Here is a 19,143-nt window from a genome sequence, read left to right as displayed (position 1 = left end):
GAGTTATTTTTATTGGTGTGGTGCGTTAATTTTATGGAACCAGTGTATTATTATTAAAAATAAAGAATTATACAAAATTTATTCGTCTGAATTTAATGTAAAAAATTAACATTACTTTTTGCCTCCCATAATGTTATACACCTTTTTGTAGATTGTGCCAAAACTCTGTCGTATGATATTTTGACGATATTCAAAAACGAAGGCTCTTAAAGTAAACTATGCCTTTGTTCCTTTATACATTTAAAAAGAAATTGATTTGAGCTAACTTTAACTTGACGAGAGATAATTTTTAAAGCGTTTTCAGCACTCCTTCAATTTTAAACTAATTATTCAAAACGGATGACAGATATTGAAGAACAATTACCTGCTTGCGCCAAGAGACCCTTGTCGTAGTGATGCTGCTCGTAATCTGCCATGCTGATCCGGTGCACGGTGAATTTCAGGTTCTCGAGTTCGGCTTGGGGCGCGATGAACTTACCGCCCTTCCTCTTGGCCAACATCGGCGCCTTGTTCAACAGCGAGAGCGTCAGAATCGAGGGCGCCAGTTTGCACGCCTCGCCGTCCACCTGCATCGGTATCGTTTTGGACGTGACTATTTTTGCCGACTTGCATTGGGTTATACACGTACCGTGTCCGCCCGCCTGAAGAAGTGGCTGTGAACAACAATTATCTGTTACGTAACTTGTATTTGTTAATTTTAATCTGGACGATGAGGAAGGATTTTTCTCAAGTAATTCCTGTTTCCTGAAAAATGCTCGGTGATTTCTATTAGACATAGAAAAAGAGTTTCAATCCGATTAGAATTTTGATTTGACAAGAGAGCACCCAGAATTGAATGCGCTGTAATTTGTTTCGGGGTTTTAATATTGGAATCCGTTTAGATCGATGCTCCGGTCGTCCTAAGTGAAAAAGTTTGATTTGGAAGTCCGTTATATAAATCACTGACCTGCGTTGGGGAGATTTGTGCGATTTCTGCTTTTGAAATGACAGGAATTTCGTTTCAAACTTTTCGTTGATAAAGGACCGATGGATTATATTAAATCAATCATTGTAAAAGTTGTGATTACACTAGTTTACAAATTGGAAAATAAATTCTGCCTTTCATATCCTGCAATAATTTTTCTATAAATTGTGGCGTACTTAACCTTATCATTTTTTGGAGTTGCTCATTTTTGAGGGTGGTTCAAGATCTAATTGACCGATTTAGCTTAACAAGCATTTAAATTAAAAATAAATAAACATTTTTTATAGTTTACGTATAAAAAATCTCTGATGATCAAATCTGATGAATAAGGAGGTTCACTGTTATGATGGAGAAAGAACTTCTTTAAATGAAGACACCTTTGTTTCGTTCCTTTCTTTTTAGTAAACACTAACATAATAAAATCGTGGCCATTACTTTACGAACCTATTTTAATACTTTGCCTCTTTTGGAGGCCATTCCTTTGCTGTGTAGTATTGGATTAATGTTTCAATTTCAGTTTTATATCGACATAGAAACTCTACGGGATTGCAGCGGAAAATGACCAAAACAGTATCAAAGCCGACCAGACCACACGATTGATATCGTTGATCTTGATAATTTGTGGGCCCAGTGAAGGACGTTCAACTTTTGTGGCTGAATGAATACGTTTAAATTTGTTTATCGAATTGTAAACAGTTATAAATAAAGGAGCAGACGTGCCATGAACTTCACTCAAATCAGTTTTTATTCCTTTCGGTGCTAAGCCTTCTAAATGTGTTTCCCACACAATTTTTAGCTATCAAGTTATGTTAAGTGGACTTTTTTTAGGTAAAAATTCAGCTCTTTAAAGCTTGCTATAATAAAAATTAATATATTAAAAAAATTCTGACGCCTTTTTTGTCATTATTGCTCCTCTAATCAGGTTCATACTTCATAATTTACCATTTGATTTTCATTTTCAGTAGCTTATTGGTAGGGGAAAATCTTTTGGGTTCGCGTCACCGACATGCTCGTCCTTCTTTTGTTAATAAATTCAGACAAAAGAAAAAAGTTGTTGATTTAGCGGGTAACCTCGGTTACTAGACCAACAAACTATGTGTCTGCCGGCGTTTCAAAAGGTACCCGAAAACTAGACCTTAAGAATAAAATCCCGGAATTAGAGGGTGAGTTACAACTGTATATTTGAGAGCATTTTGAAATCAGGAAAAATTTTACTAATGTAGTGGTTTTGTTAAAGGCCTCCAGCTAAACCGGGAATGAGTTTGACGCTAATATCTATTACTGTTTTGAAAATGGAGGATTCATAGAGGAGAATGTCGTCTGAAAGGAATCTCTATATAGAAATATTCGAAATTTTCAGGATAATCTTTATTTCTGATGTACTTTCGACCATGTATGTTATGTTACCAACGTGCTGAATTTCGTCGAAAATTAATGGATCTGATATATGGTATATATATATATATATATATATATATATATATATATACCAAATATCGTGAGGGGGTAAATTAGGAGGGAGCAATTATTAAGCAAAAGTAAAACACACTTGTTTTTTATACCGTCAACAAAAGTATGTAAACTGTAAAGTAAATTAGCCTTTCCTAACAAATAATAATAGACTTAATGTATTTTTACAAGTGAAAACTTCTTTAGCCGCGTTGGACACTTTTTGGTAGGTAAATATTATGGGTTCACGTCATTGACATGATCATGATTGGCGCATGCGCATTGTATGCTTTAGACACTTTGGATGGGTGAAATCTCGTACGTTCGCATCACTGACATGTTTATACCAGTGTATCTGTAGCTTTACAGTTGACGTACAATGTTGTGTATACCTTATAAGTCAAATTGAATGAATTTAGTGAAAAATTTATTTAAATATGTCCAATGATCGAAAACTGAGTACTACAAAATATAAAACAATTTTATTTAACAACATCGATGCCGGTTTTACGCGATACGCGTTGAAATTAATGATGACAATGATGCAAACAATTAAAATAATGTTAATCAAGTACATTGAAATTTAAGTAAATACAAATACTATCCATAAATAATATGATTGTATATTAATTGTTATTTCAATTGAATTATCTTTATATTTTGTCATGATCTTGTTTTTTCGTAAGTATTATCAACACTTAAAAAAATTAAAGTGAACTCTGTAACTTCTTTTACTTTCATACAGTATAATATGTGAATTTTAGATATTTTTGGCTGAAAAATCGGCTTTGTTAGGTTTTTAAAATTATTCGTATCTGAACTGCTGGGTCTATTTCAAAATTACATAAATAAAATTTGTAGAACTATTATTTATCTTCAATTTGAATGCTTGTTTAATTAAATCGGTCAAGTAGATCTCGAGTTATACTCTAAAAAATACATATATATATATATATATATATATATATATATATATATACGTATAAAATAATAATTTTGATGTTTTAAGAACAAGCAAGTAAATAATAATTTAATTGATTACACTTAATCAATCATTGGAGGACTGTCGGATCAATTATAACAGTTGTGCTAAATTAAAAAGGGCGATAATAAACGCTAGAACGTTGGAGCTAATTAACGTGATCGAAGCGGTTTTAATTGCTGTCAGTACGAACACTCACTCACCAACTGATACGTGGTCAGTCCGACTACTTCGATGAGTCCGTCCTCGGTGCTCGGATCGGATGTGCCCATCGATCTGTTCCACGGTCTCGTTCCACCACCGTAACTGTTTAACAGACGATTGTAAATTCGCAGTTCAGACGATGCGAACGCTTTTGAACTTATTTACCTTGGAATGTTTAAGAAAACTATGGCGTGCACTTTGAGTTCCTTCAGCTTGGGCGTCAGATCTTTGCCGTCGCATTCGAGGGTGACGAAATCGGCCAGACCCTTCCACTTCCGTTTGAGCAAATCCTTGCCGCCCATTTGTCCGTAAAACATCTTGTTTCTGATCCTGGAATTGAATTTTTCCGGATGTGCCTCTGGAATAAACAACAACCTCCGTTAATGGCATAAAATTATTAGAACTAGTGCATAAAATTAAAGAATGTTTAAACGAGTAATCGCTTATTGAAATTTATTGGAAACTGGAAAAATGGAATCGTGGATGTTATTATTAAAAAGTTTCCCGGTCGGATGCGAAATTAAATTCGTCGTGATTAACTTTTATCGCCGAATCATTATTCCGAGCTTTTTTCAGATGGGAAACTTTTCAAACGGAATTATTGAATGCGCTTCTTTAGCCGACCTTCGATATAATCTTTGCGATTTGAATATCAAAATTAATTAAAACGTAATTTAGGTTCTCCCATTGGGAAAGAACATCTGGTAGGTTTGTCGGGTGATACGAATTAATCAGCATTTTAGAGAAGAAAATAATAATTTGTCTTCGTTTGGACGACCTTTATTGTTTTCTTAATGGAAATTAAGGAAAGTGGCAAAAAATAAATGAACATCCTAAGGCACCTTGTTTTATAAAATATTGGCGTTATGTACTATTATTTGTCACTGTGAGAACGACGAGACTTTATCCGCTGCGGCATTTTCTTGTATTAAATTATATATAAGACCTTGAGTTTGCGGCAAACTAATAGAACAAACAAGTGAATAAAATAAAACTTCCTCTTATCTTTCTCTCTCCCAGTCCAGGAACGAAACAGATCGGAATTCGAAATTCCCCAGAACCGAATTATCAATAACGATGGTTTCCCTTTGAAACAGCAATTTTCGGAATCCGCAGCGTCGTAACGCCCACACAACTCCAATTATTGTTCCTCTAAACTTATTACAAGGTATACACTGCAGGATTCGGGAAGAAATGTTGAACTTAAATATTTACACTCCTCTGTATTATTTTATCAATATACTTACGTAGAAAAAAATAGAAAGACTAATACTTTTAGCTTTGTACACTTTTCCAAACTTTTCTCCGTCATTGTTGAGACATGTTAAAAGTAAAACTTTAAGAGGTCCTGAAAATGACGTGAACCGTTATCTATCGAGAAATTTTTTAGTTTACATATAAAACAATTTTTGATGCGTTGTCTTGATAGAGAAGGATCTATTTCAACACCTTTCTTTCGTTCCTTTCTTTCCATTCAAAGTTTCCAAAAAGTCATGGACATTACTTACGAGTTGACATAAAAATTTCGGCTGAAAAGGGCTGAAACAGTCTCAGGGTCGTCCACACGACTAATATCGTTGATCCTGATAATTTGTGGGGCCCGTGAAGGATGTTCATCTTTTGTGCTTGGATGAATATGTTTAAACTTGTTTACCGAATTGTAAACAGTCATAAACACGGGAGTAGATAGATCAAAAATCAGTTTTGATTTCTTTCGGTGATAAGCCTATTAAATGTATTTTTTGCTATCAACACCTTAATGTAAGATGACGTTGGTCAACTATTTATCCTTATATAATGATTAACTTGCCAATTTTGATGATGTCGAAAATTGTACCACAGACTTTTATAGAATACTTTATAGTATACCTTCTAACAGCTTATCTAGTTCTTCTTACCCGTTATCTTATCTACAAATTAAAGATCATCTGCGATGGAAAAAATATTATCACAAAAAGTGTTTGAAACATTCTACAAGCATGGAATTCTGTTCATCAAAAATAAGACGTTACTAGAATCTCCTCATCAACACGATTTTATGTTAGGCAGGTCTTCCACCACTAATTTGATACGTATGACTCAAGATCGTCAAAAGATCGTCATTTATATAGACTTTTCACGTGCCTTCAATTGATACTTTAGGTCTTAGTGATAGATTTATTAATTTGATTGAGAGTTATGTGAGAAACAGAACCTGTTACATCAACTACAAGGGATTTAGATCTCACACTTACACTGCATCCTCTGGCGTACCACAGGGGTCTAACTTGAGACTCCTATTATTACTTTTATTCATCAATGACTTGTTGAGTTTGTTTTTATGCTATAGTCTAGCTTATGCTGACGATCTGAAGCTATATTATCAGGTTGACTGTATTGTACAAGTCCATTCTCTACAAAGTGACACTTTGGTGGCATGGTGTCAGAGTAACAACCTAAAGCTAAATGGATGCGTGCTGATGAGGAAGGATTACTGTAATGATCTGGTCATTTTATTTGACAACGAATTTTGTGCCACAAATAATGGAAGTTTCTACATCAGCTTCCAAGATCTTGGGTTTGTCTTACGAAACTGCAAATCACAAAATTCTCAAATTCTATTACAGGCTCTGTTTTCTGCATTATTGCTGCAAGAACATTTTATGGATTCACTACTACTAAGAAGAGAAGAGAGCTTCAATCAATATATTACGTGGCAAAATTGATTGTTCTTCTATACTAGGCAATATTGGATTTAACCTGCCAAGACTTACTTCAAAAGGCAGCGTTTCTCTCCCCTTATCACGACATAGAACCAATGTTCTACTAAAAAGCCCAGTTTTCCTGGAATGTTATCAAATATTGTGATGATGATGTAAGCATTAAGTAAGATGCAGCATTACTGGACAAGCCCACAGATTAAACTCTTTAAGCTGATTTTACAAAGATATCTTTGATTGATTTTTGATAGGTAAGACATGGTAATTGACTAAACCTGAGTCTAAATTAAGATTAAAATTAAACAAAATTCCTTCTCATTCTTGACTCCGTTTGTTACAAAAAAACATACCTCATATAAGTTAATAAAAATAACATGTCACAGGATTTTTTGTTTCTTTTTTAATAAAATATCTTATTTGTTCTATCCTTAGTAAGTTTTTTTCATCTCTGCCTTGAAAGTCTAACAGGAGAGCTGTAAGTTTGAGAAACTCAACTGTAATTGAACGACCTACAAATTGTCCCTTGTTTCTTTTCTACCAGTATTTACCTCGAGCTTCGTGAAATTCTAGAGCGATGTGAGCGTCCACACCAAGAGAGTAATAATTATTAACAACGTTCAATGGTAAGTTCTCTTTTCCGCCATCGGAACTGTCGCCGTTCGGATTCTTCTCGACCTCCAGTGACCACCTGTCAAGCAGAACTGTGTCGCTTGCACCCAGATTCGACAGGATCTTCGAAATCGGTTCATCCGTGTAGCCCTGCAACAAATTGTATTGATTACGTTCATGTTTCAAACCTTTTTATTTTACTACCACTGAAAATTGAATGTTGGGAAATCTGAACAATGATCCGATTGGGTTTTTATTTTACCGTTGCCATGAATGGAATTTATTTTTTGTCAGGTGAATGTTATTTTTCGATTACGCACTTACAAATTACTTGTCGGAGTTATTTTACGTATAGATCGAATGTAAATACTGCGAACAATTGATTTAATCTCTTTTCCGGTCTGTCTTTGACTTTAATAACCTGTACTGTAAATGTGGTAAACGCAAATTGCTTTTGATATTTTTTGAATGTTAAATACATTTCAAAAAGTGTTTGTTAAAATTTATTTTGTCACTTTTTTACGTGGATTTTTCAAAGGAAATAATAATCAGTCAAGTAAAAAATATATGTTTTATGCTATTTCAGAAATAATCCAATTTGAAGGTCCCTTTTTAATAAGTTTCAGTTTGTTCAGTTCAAAAAACGAGGGAAAATTGAAAGAAATGTATAATAAGAATGTAAGAACGTACCCCACCCCAGCCGAGCGCCCTGGCCAGATCGTTCCCCGTTCCCAGTGGCAAAACACCGACGGCCGGAGCGGGCGAAATGCCTATCTGGTCGATGACGCTGAGCACCCAGCCCACGGTACCGTCGCCTCCGCACGCCAACACCCGCAGATTGGGCACCTTCTTGAACAGCTCGAGGCCCATCCGCGGCCCGCCCTGCGTCAGGTCGAACACCTGGCGCGGGTTCAGCAGCCACTGGAACTTCTGCAGCAGCTTCAGTCCCTGATTGCCGCCCGACTTCGGATTGATGAACACTATTACCGGAGTGACGTTCGCCGATGGAATCGGTTTGATGGCGAACGTTTTGTATTCTTTGTCCTGGAACAAATGGAGATGTCATTTAAAAGTTACGAGTCATTATTATAAATGTTCGTAATGGGCCAATAAAAAGGTAAAAATCGAAAAGTCGACAATAAAATTTATTGCTAATGGCTGAAATCGTAAACATGGCTAGACTTTCGAACATTAACCGGAATCGTAAACGCAACGTTACAGGTGCTCTTTAATGACTTGTTAACGTTAGTTACCATTATAAAATACATTAGAAAACTTTCCCCATTATTAAACTTTATCGACGTGAACATAAATCCATTGGATTCCGCAAAAGGAGAACTTTTCAGTGCGAATATTCCAAGAATTCAACGAATTCAAACAATGAAAAATCTCTGAATGTGTGTGAATGAATAATGCATCGATTAATTTGCATGTTGGTGGTTTTTAATCGCACTTGAAGAAATCCTGTATGGTTTAATTATGGAAATTGTAATCAGCAGAGCGCTTGCATTATAATGGTGTGTGGCCATGCAGTCTCCGTATTGTCGTGTCGTGATAATTAAAGTTTCAATATGTCTTGTAATTATTGTTCGTTTCATTATTCATTATTTAATTATTACCTTATCTCTATTTTTCTTTTTTGATGACGCTCTCTTTTTAGGCGTTTTTCTAAGGCTCGACTTGAAACTTCCTTTTCTAGGCAACTTGACGATCCACGACGGAGGAACTATTATACTACTATGTACACCTGAAACAACAAAAAATTCATTATTTTAATTAATCAAGTAATTAAAAATATAACAAGATATTTATTATAGAAGAACGGGATTATTTTAAAAGTTAAAAATAAAGAAAAAAAAAATTATGTATAATTTTTTAATTCCGTATTGGGCAGATTTTTTATATAATTCTTAAATGAGCTTAATTTTTCCCAACTAAAAAATTTTATTTAAAATACTTAAGAGACATTTACAATTGATAGTGTAAATTTTCAAGTAGATTTATTTATTTATTTTTATTTTCAAATTAATAAAACTGAACCGAAGATTAATTATATCAAAAGACGTAAATATTTCATCCTCAAATCAGAAGTAAAGTAATTTATTTATATTTATATCAAATTATCATTTAATTTGATATAAATATAAATAAATTACTTTACTTCTGATTTGAGGATGAAATATTTACGTCTTTTGATATAATTAATCTTAAAACATACGAAATATTTTTAATTAAACAGAAAAATAGACAAAAATAACACAAGTGGCATTACTTTAATTGATCAAAGGATTAGAAATAAATCAAGATATTTATTGTAGAAGAACAAGACTTTTTTGAAAGATTTTTAATATTCTTTTATTAAAGAATATTCTATGGTATTCCTTCAAACTTTGGATAAAACTTTTGAAAAAAAGTTATGGTTAATCTTTTTTTTTAGATAACTGGGTATCAGACTGTGTCTTATCTCTTGTTGAAATGCAGAATTTTAGTTAAAAACAATTTATTTAGACACTATAACTAATAATGTAAATTTTTAAATAGAATATTTTATTAAGTTTTGGATAAAAATTATGAAAAGTTATTTATGATTATTTTTTTTTAGATAATTGGGCATCAGACTGTGTCTTATCTCTTGCTGAAATGAATGATTTTGGTTGGTTGGTTAAAAACAATCAATTTTATTTAGATAATTTTATTTATGCACATTTTATGACTAATAATGTAAATTTTAGTAGTAAAATATTTTATTCCTTTTTTATTATTTTGTATATATCCAAATTTATAAAACTGGCACTGAGATTTATAATATTAAAAAACAATAAAAATTTTATTCATCTTCAAATCAGAAATATTTTTTATTGAACAGAACAATAGATATTTATTATATAACTAAGACAATACAAATTTCATTATTTCAATTAGTCCAATAATTAGAAATAAAATAAGATACTTATTGTAGAAGAACAAGATTATCTTAAAAGGTTAAAAAATTAGCCAAAAAAGTTATGGTTAATTCTTTTTTTATAATTGGATATTAGGCTGTGTCTTATCTCTTGACGAAATGAAGAAGTTTGGTTAAAAACAACTAATTATTTTAGTTAGCTAATAGACTTTATGTTTGATATAAATTTTTAAGTAAAATATTTTATTGTTTTTTATCAATTTTTTATATTTTCAAATTAATAAAACCGAGAGTGGGATTAATCATGTTAAAAGGCACTGTAAATTTTCATCATCAAATCAGAAATAAAGTGATTGGTTTTATCACTAGATCCTATAAACACTTTTGATTGTGCAGAAAAATAGATATTTACTTTTTTTACAAATTTCATTACTTTAATTAATTAAATAACTAGAAATAGTACAAAATATTTATTGTAGGAGACCAAAACTACTTTTAAAGATTTTTAATGAACTGAACTGAATTGAACTGAAGGCTGTACATTTTCTTCATCTTCAAACTAAAAATGAAGTAACTGATTTCTATCAAATAGTATCCTATAATTTATTTTTGATTGTTCAGAAAAATCAATGTAATTGAAAATAAATTGGGACTTTTTATCCGAAGACATACGGAAGTTTCGGAATGGACTCGGAGCTCGTTAAACTGACCCACTTAACTGATTAACCAATTGTACGCCAACTTTACGGCGTTCCTCGTGAAAATTGCAATAATCCTCAAATCTGGCATGTGGACTTTTTTCTGGGGAGGTTAGATCTTTAATTAGATTAAATCTGGGTTCAAGTTTGCCGGCAAACTTTATTATTCCTGCTCCAGTAATGAAGTTGTTTTTATAATATTATTAGTTTGAGCTTAGGCTTAGGATTATACGGCGACGGGATGAATGCATTAATTATACACGATCCTGTTTGGATAACGTAGTTTAAATCCGTTTACAAATATCAAAAACATGTTTCATTATTAATTTCAATTAACCCGCATGCAAACTTTCCCTTCGGTTATTTCCATTTAAACAACTAGCAGAAGTTAAGTTACATTCAACGTTGATGGCTCACATAATAAATAAAAAATAATGGATTCCAGTCACCTGATTCCCATTGAAACAAAAACGTTCAGGACCAACAATAAGAAAATTTAAACAATTGAAGAATGGGAGCGACGAATCCTTTGTTTATTTTCAGACAGGCCAGTTAGCCTGGATTATAATTAAATTCGAAATTCAAAACTGTTGTCGCGGCTGAAATTTTAATGGAGTTCCTAATCTTTATGATCTCAAGAGAGATACTTGCCTCATCTTTTAATGATTTTACACAAGAATGGAATCGTCAAAGAAAACGTGCGGTATTGTTGTATCATTCGATTGAGACGAACATAAAAACGTATACCGAGTCCTTTTGAATTATTTTCGCGTCGTTAAAGTGAGAGAGTTGGGGTTTTGAATTTTTAATGGGGCACACACACATTGATTTCATTCCTTTTGTTTTGTGCAAACGTGTACACGGGAAATTTGCAGTAGGCTTTGTGTAACGCACAAATCAGGTGCGCCGTAATTTCGGATATTTCCCAACCTTTTGCCCTGATTAAACTCCACCGTCCTGTTTGTTTTGTTAATGAAAAATCATATTTTATTAATGCGTGGAATAAATTAAATTTCGCACGAGCAATAGAAGGACACGTAGCAGGAGTATTTTTATAATTAAAACGCGCTGCAGGATGTTTGTTCTAAAAATAACGCGGCACCGGAGAAAGAAACAGAAAAATAGAAAAAGGCAAGGATCTCAGTTTGTATATCTCGCATCCGATCGATAATCTGCATGGCAATAAGGGTGCGAATTTAATTACTCACCTAACTTACATTCTTCACCTATTCGTTGAATATTAAAGCAGGAATCTTTATTGTGGTAAGCCGCTTTGCACCAGGAACAGCAGATCGCGACGATCTCCTTCGAACTGAACGACAACTTCGATTGGAATGACTGAAACAAACAATTTATATCATTTTTTAATGGTTCTAATATAATTTTATCTGAAGAGATGGTTGAGGCGAATATCATGAAAGAAAATATTCATTAAAATAAAAATACATAACCCTAACAATTGACATTTATTTAATTGTTTTTATAGTGTTTAGAAAAAATTATAATTAATTTATTATTACTTGCCATTTTAGATGGATTATATTTTTTAAATTAAATAGAATGTTAATAGTTTCGTCTTCTTCTCTATATTTCCTTTAAAGTATTAAGAATTTCAGAAAAAAAATTCTGTGGGGTACACTAGTTAATCAAATCAAAAATCTTGCAGCACGCTAAAATTAAATTTAAAATTTGTTGTTGTATTTACTTATTATTTATTATATTCACATTTGTAAAGAACCCTTAATGCCATTTAATATTTGCCAAATATCTATTTCATCAACGAATTTATTGTCATAAACAATTTAATTTAATATGATATTTAGTATCGTATTTCCACCCCTGCTTTGTAATAAAGCATGTACACACCTGTGCATGCCTCCTATTACATTATCAATAAATTCTTGAGGATATATTACATGCTGCATCATGTAATAGGTCTGGTATTGATATTTTCGTTCTAAAAAAGTACATTTGGCCATTGTTGTGTCTAACTAATAGCCAAGGCTCTCTTAAAAGTCTTCTATGTCGTAACTGACTAGCAATAATCCACTTCTGATGGTTGGACTCAAAATGAGTTGATTGTATGTAGCTTGACAATGACACTCAAGGCTGCTAAAAGTTATCCTACTATTTCTTATAACCATTTGGACAATGTTCAGATCATAGTTCAAATGTACATGTTTTGGAAATGACAATTATTTATTTTTTATAAAATACCTTATTCGTTTTACCTATAGTCAGTTTTTTAAAGGGATTCGTCGTTGTCTTCAAAGACTAATAATCCTATTAACTAACCCTAATGTTATGATAAATCTACTTCAAATAAATTTCGACTTAATAAAAAAGTGAAGGCTGTAAATCTGATTATTCTTTTATTCAAACTGACTTCCTAAAAAATTAAACAGCGTTTTTTGAGACTAATTTTAGCGGAAATTAAATGAAAATCACAGACAATCTTAATTAATATTTAAGGCTGTTATTTACGTATTTTTAGGAAACGAGAGAGAGGATAATAATGTCAAAATTGTTAAGATTTTACTACTTTTAAAATTAATGAGCAGTATGTCAATATGTCCTTAAAAGTACATTTCCTGTAACTTTATCTGTGATACTTCCCTTCTAATTAGGAGCTCGAGGCAATGAACAACACTGCGAATCTGTTTAATGTTATTTCATAACATGTTATAAATTATGTTAAGTAAAATTTGTCGGAGTAAATTCGAAATGGCATAAAGAACGGGACAAAGTTATTTCGTTTAAATCGTTAATTTAAGGACTTCGAGGCGTCTGAGAAAAGTCGATTGGTTAGTAAGTGATTGCGTTCTCCATATTAAACCATCCCAATGGAAAATCTTCTTCGACGAGTGATCACGTACATAAATTAAACCCCCTGACATTTAAATCGCCGTCGGGCTGAAATATACGTGTACGCGATCGGTCCCATTTCGTGGGTACGAGAGTGAACCTTCCAAATTAATTATTTCGGTGATCGACGTCTACTAAAAAAACTACATCATCCATGTCAAAACCACGAACAGCTATTTTTTATGTGTTGTTTATATGCACAGATTATAATTAGAATGATTAACAATCATGTTTAGTTTTATGTGTGTTAAATCACAATAATTAATTTCAACTACTCACAATGAAATAGGGATCAATATTTATTTATTTATTTTTGAGATAACCATATATAAACTTGTACGCATTATTTACACACTACAGTACATTTTATTGTTACAAAAAACCTCTTTATTGAAGTGAAAACTTTTTTAGCCGCGTTGGGCACGTTTTGGTAGGGTTCAACCTTATGGGTTCGCGTCACCGACATGCTCGTCCTTCTTTTGTTAATAAATTCAGACAAAAGAAAAAAGTTGTTGATCGGGTTGGTAACTTCGGTTACTAGACCAACAAACTATGTGTCTGTCGGCTTTTCAAGAGGTATCCGAAAAATAGATATTAAGAATAAAATCCCGAAACTACAGGGTGAGTCACAGCTGTAGATTTGAGAGGTGGTTGATAAATTTAATTCAATCATTCTGAAATTTCAAATTTTAATATTAAAAGTTCTAAGTTCACTTCTATCGACAGTCTCTATAACTGCCAACCTTGCTTATCGGTCGTCTTCACCGTACTGTGCCATAAACAACGATTCTCTTGAAAGAACTGTGGTACAAAGAAGGTATTTCAATCGAGATGAAATTGTTGCAGTTCTGTACCGTCGGTCGCAGAGGTACGTGGCAAACTTGCTTCAAACAAGTCGGTTATTCACAGATTGTGGTATCGGTACAGAGGAACTGGTTTTAGTCAGAGGAGACTGACCACTTCTCGAGAAGATCAATAATTGGTTCAGAAGTCACTTCAAGAGTGAACAAAAATAGCTCGCCAGGTAGGAAACCTTTACTTTATGGCCACAGGGACACATTTATCTACTCAAACTTCATGATGCAAGTTTACATTCGAGACGTCAGTATGGACCAAATTTCACTTTTCAACAAGATAAAGACCAAGACCACATACTGCCAGAGTTGTTCAAAATTTCTTGGAAGAACATAATTTCAGGGTTATGGAGTGGCCAGCGAATAATCCCGGTATAAATCTGGTAGAACATCTGTGGGACATTCTAAGGCGACATTAAGAAATCTGAAACCCACAAATAACGTTCAAGAAGTGATACAATCAATGTCTCAACGTTGTATAGATCTTCGAAGAAGTAATGAAGGAAATACTCATATCTTTAATTTTTCTATATTTTATAATGTTACATTAATTTGAATATTTTCATTTTTGTTATGCCCTTCTCTTTTATAATTAAATTCTGTAAAATTTATTATTCAGTTGATTTTATACAGATGTTAGTTATAAATGATCAAAATTTCGATATATTTATTAAATAAAACACATTTTGACACTTTATGACTAGTTTATTTAAATAGAAGTGGTAGAGAGTTTATCTTTAATTTGAATGATTGTGTTTCCAAATCGGTTAATTATATCTCAAGTTTCACTGAAAAATGTCGGTGAAACTAAGAAATTGAAAATAAAGATTTTTAAACTTTATTTTTCAGAAATGCTTTCATAAAAAAGTGTTAATTTTCCTGTTCAGTAGACCAAAATTTATAGGAAAATCATACCAAGGTATGAAATACCAAATATTTAGCAGCAAACCAGTGTTATTGACTTAGTTCAGGCAAATAAACAGTTAATTTCGTAAGAAAACCCCAATTTCCGTATCATAATGTTCACGTTTAATTAAACAGTAAGCACATTCAACTTGGCAAAGATAAACAATTGTGATTGTTAACAATCTCAAAATTGGATAAAAAAACCTTTTACCAACACAATTGTTATTTCAGCTGTATAACAGCGAAAATTGTTTGAAAATGAAAAAATATATATTTCCCATAGTATTTTCATTTATCGCGATGGACTGAACAAAATCATGAATATGAAATGAACGTGGCCGGAAGAATATTAGATTTTGTTGGTTTTTCCATTGAAAACAATTCATGAAAATGCGTTACCTTTCCACAATGGCGACATTTGCCCTTCTCCGACCGACGATGCACCCAATGATGCTGGATGGTCGTCTGTTCCCGGTACTGTCGCACGCCGACGTCCCTGAATGTCGGTTTGCAGGAGAATCGGACGCGATCCGCCAAAATGTTGATGCAGTTCTGGTGCACGACCACATTGCACGCGGAACATTTCATTCTCGATCCGTGTTTCTGAAACAAACGGACAAAATTACACATAAATTTAATTAGAATATGAAATATGAAATAAAATCATTTGTGTCCATGGTCTTAACCAGGTCACAGCTATAAAAATAGAATGTGATTAAAAATTGTGCGGGACATAAAAAGTTTTTAAACAATAAAAGGAGGATAATTCAATTGGGTTAGGTTATGTGTGTAATTCAGGTGTTTATTAGCACTCCCGCAGCTCCATACACAACATTAATTCACTACTATTTAAAAGCGACACCGAAAAGCAATTTTCACACCGCGGATCGCTTTTATATTCGTTGTGGGGACTAAAAGCGGCCCTAATTAAAACTAATATTATTATTCAGCTAAACACCTGTATATATACAAGTAACCGTCTAGATGCGTTTGGGGATTAATTAATTAATCAGTAATAATTTAAATACGTTTTTAATACATGGAAACTATTCTATGTAAATTAGATTTAAAATTGATTAATTTCAGGCAAACTTTATAGCACCTACTCCAAACTTAATTTAAAAAAATGCGTATTAGTTTTAGAACATGCCGTTGTTTATGGTCCATGAAAGAGATTATATGTATATGTTTTTCATGAGAGTCTGGTTTAATTTTCTGCCGTAAATTATCATGGTTTACGATTGCTTAACAAAACGTTTCATTGGGCTCTAAATTATGGGACAATCATAAATTTTCTCCGACCAAATTTCTTCTCCGGCTCTAATCATAATCAAGTCTAAATTGTTTTATGGATGCATAGTCACGTTATGGATATTTATATTCTCTTATTTATTATTTTATTATACGATTATAATTTTTAGATATACACTAATATTAAATTAGTTTTTTTTCAAATTAGTCCATTTTAGATGGGAACGAACACCTTCACAATATTTTTATTTATTATTTATTTTATTTATCTTCTAATTTTAATTTTACTTTTTTCCAAAGGTTTTCAATAAGAGAGGCTTTTTAATATTCAGTATTAAGTTTAGTTAATATTATTTAACGTATCTGACGTAATATACAAGATAACAAATTATATACAGGATGTTCCTCATTTACTTCTTTTCCAGATACTTGTTGATTTTTAAATTTTTATATAAAATTTGATGTTTTGTAATTTGTAATTTATTATTTATAATTTGTATTATTAATAATTGTCAAAATTATTTAAATAAGAATAAATAAATTGATATCATTAATATCATATATATTTAATTAGGTTTCAGTTTCTTTATTTCTTATCTTTCAAAGTGGTTTTGAATAAATGCTTAGTTTTGCTTTTTTTTAAATCAATTTTAAATACAATTAATTAGAAATTGTGTCACTATTTCAATAGAAAATATATAATAAAAAGTATGTGAATATTAAAAAAAAAACAAATAAAAAAACTTATTATAAAAAATAAAAAATATTAAAATATTGTTGACTGTCTTCGAGGAAATATACTAATAATTATAGCTACGTTTATTCAGAGCAAAAAGTAGTGGATTACAACTATCTCTAAGTTTCTGGCACGAGATGTTTAGAAAGGCGGAGAATTGATGTTCAGATGGATCTCTTGAACATAATGAACAAAATATCGATTTTAATTGGCCATAGCTTAAGCCTTTCTTTGGACCAACTAAAGTTGATGAATTTTTCTTGACTTTTTTGTGTTGCGTGGCAGACTAGTTAATAAAATAAATTAAATAGCTTCTTTAGTATTCTTGTCCTTTATTGCTTAAACAAAAATATACAGGGTTTCACCTTATTCACTGGAAGTTTATGAAGGTCGGAAATAGATATTGATTTGAAATTTTCATAACATTTATAACTTGGCTTGAAGACTTTTCTAATTTATTGGGAACAAAATTTCATTTCCAGTTTTTTCGGGAGTGGCCTTAATCTTGTTATTTTCAATGGAACATCCTGTATACTTTTGAATTTTTAAATTCTACTTGCAATTGCAAATAAAATAGCTATCATATTTTAGGTATATGTTTTTGAGTTATTAATTTTTTTCCAAAAATTTTGACAAATTGACGATCTAATTAAAATATCTGTAAAGCGACCAATTTTGATGATAGGAAGATAATTTTTGCTATAGATGTTTTTATAAGAAGTCATTATTAGTAGTCCCAAATTTTATACTGGGTGTTCGTTATTTACATTTAATTTTGTGCATCTTAAAACATAAATAACTTTGTTATTTTTAATGGAACACCAGGTATGTTTTGATTATAATAATAAATTATGCCATCACCCTGTATATATCATTTCTACATACCTCCACATCTGGACTTAGTGATTGGACTAGTGATTAGTGATGATTTTTGTTTCACCTCAGCATAACATCAATACATGCTGTTAGTAGAATATGGATTATGTTTCAACCAATAAGAATTCCATTTCTATAAAATCTCTTTGAATAATTTGTCGAACTTTTTAAAAATTGTATCTTCTAATTTTAATTTTACTTTTTTCCAAAGGTTTTCAATAAGAAAGGCTTTTTAATATTCAGTATTAAGTTTAGTTAATATTATTTAACGTATCTAACGTAATATACAAGATGATTCACTTTCAAGTTATTCCATTATTAATATTCCCAAATTATATACAGGATGTTCCTCATTTACGTTTTCTCCAGATACTTCCTAGTTGATTTTAAAACTTTTATATAAAATTTGATGTTTTGTAATTTGTAATTTGTATATAATTTATTATTTATAACTTGTATTATTAATAATTGTTAAAATTAAGTAAGAATAAATAAATTGATATAATTAATATCATAAATATTTAATTAGGTTTCTATTTCTTTATTTCTTACCTTTTAAAGTGATTTTGTATAAATGCTTAGTTTTGTTTTTTCTTCAATCAATTTTAAATACAATTAATATACACTATTTTAATAGAAAATATATATGTGAATATTAAAAAAACATTTATAAAAAATAAAAAATGTTAAAAAATGGATTATTATTTATATCAAATTTTCTTCATATTTGCTGAATCCATATCTCTGTAAAAATTACACTTGTCCATCCAATTGTTGATGTCGATAAAGCTCTTATTAAAACACGTTTAAAAGCAAGATTAAGGTCTAAAAGACGTTTTCTTATACAGGAACGTATATACATCGGTTTTGTTGAGGCGTAAGTTTTCCAGGTTTTCCTTTTCGAGGCCTGTCTTCTACAGATCCTATTTAACGAAGCCGAGAAGGAAGCTTTTTGGCGAATTCCATCACTTCTTTCATTGATTTCACACTTAACTTTCGTCTTTCCATTTTGTGGTATCAAAGTTAGGGCATAGAAATATATAGTATCGATATTCTCATAAATATATATAATATTTTTAATATTAACTATGTAAAAAAACTGATTTAAGTGAAACAGATGGTCGATATATACAATTTTTATTATATTT

The 19,143-nt window shown here is 31.5% G+C and overlaps 1 protein-coding gene across 3 annotated transcripts in view; it reads right to left on the bottom strand.

Annotated features, from left to right (window-relative positions):
- Positions 1-19,143, bottom strand: part of LOC109594752 (eye-specific diacylglycerol kinase) — a 134,905-nt gene that overhangs the window by 11,497 nt on the left and 104,265 nt on the right. For all 3 annotated transcript variants that reach the window (XM_049964289.1, XM_049964288.1, XM_020009992.2), the window contains 8 exons: positions 15,532-15,735; positions 11,716-11,845; positions 8,527-8,654; positions 7,598-7,951; positions 6,847-7,057; positions 3,765-3,957; positions 3,599-3,701; positions 365-653 (listed from right to left, as the gene is read on the bottom strand). In XM_049964289.1, the coding sequence (XP_049820246.1) occupies positions 365-653; positions 3,599-3,701; positions 3,765-3,957; positions 6,847-7,057; positions 7,598-7,951; positions 8,527-8,654; positions 11,716-11,845; positions 15,532-15,735 (1,612 nt within the window). The remainder of the gene's footprint in view (positions 1-364; positions 654-3,598; positions 3,702-3,764; positions 3,958-6,846; positions 7,058-7,597; positions 7,952-8,526; positions 8,655-11,715; positions 11,846-15,531; positions 15,736-19,143) is intronic.

Source organism: Aethina tumida, chromosome 3 (assembly GCF_024364675.1).
Source record: "Aethina tumida isolate Nest 87 chromosome 3, icAetTumi1.1, whole genome shotgun sequence".
NCBI lineage: Eukaryota > Metazoa > Arthropoda > Insecta > Coleoptera > Nitidulidae > Aethina > Aethina tumida.
The sequence above is the reverse complement of the archived record's forward strand: the minus strand, read 5'-3'. Positions and strand labels throughout refer to the sequence as shown.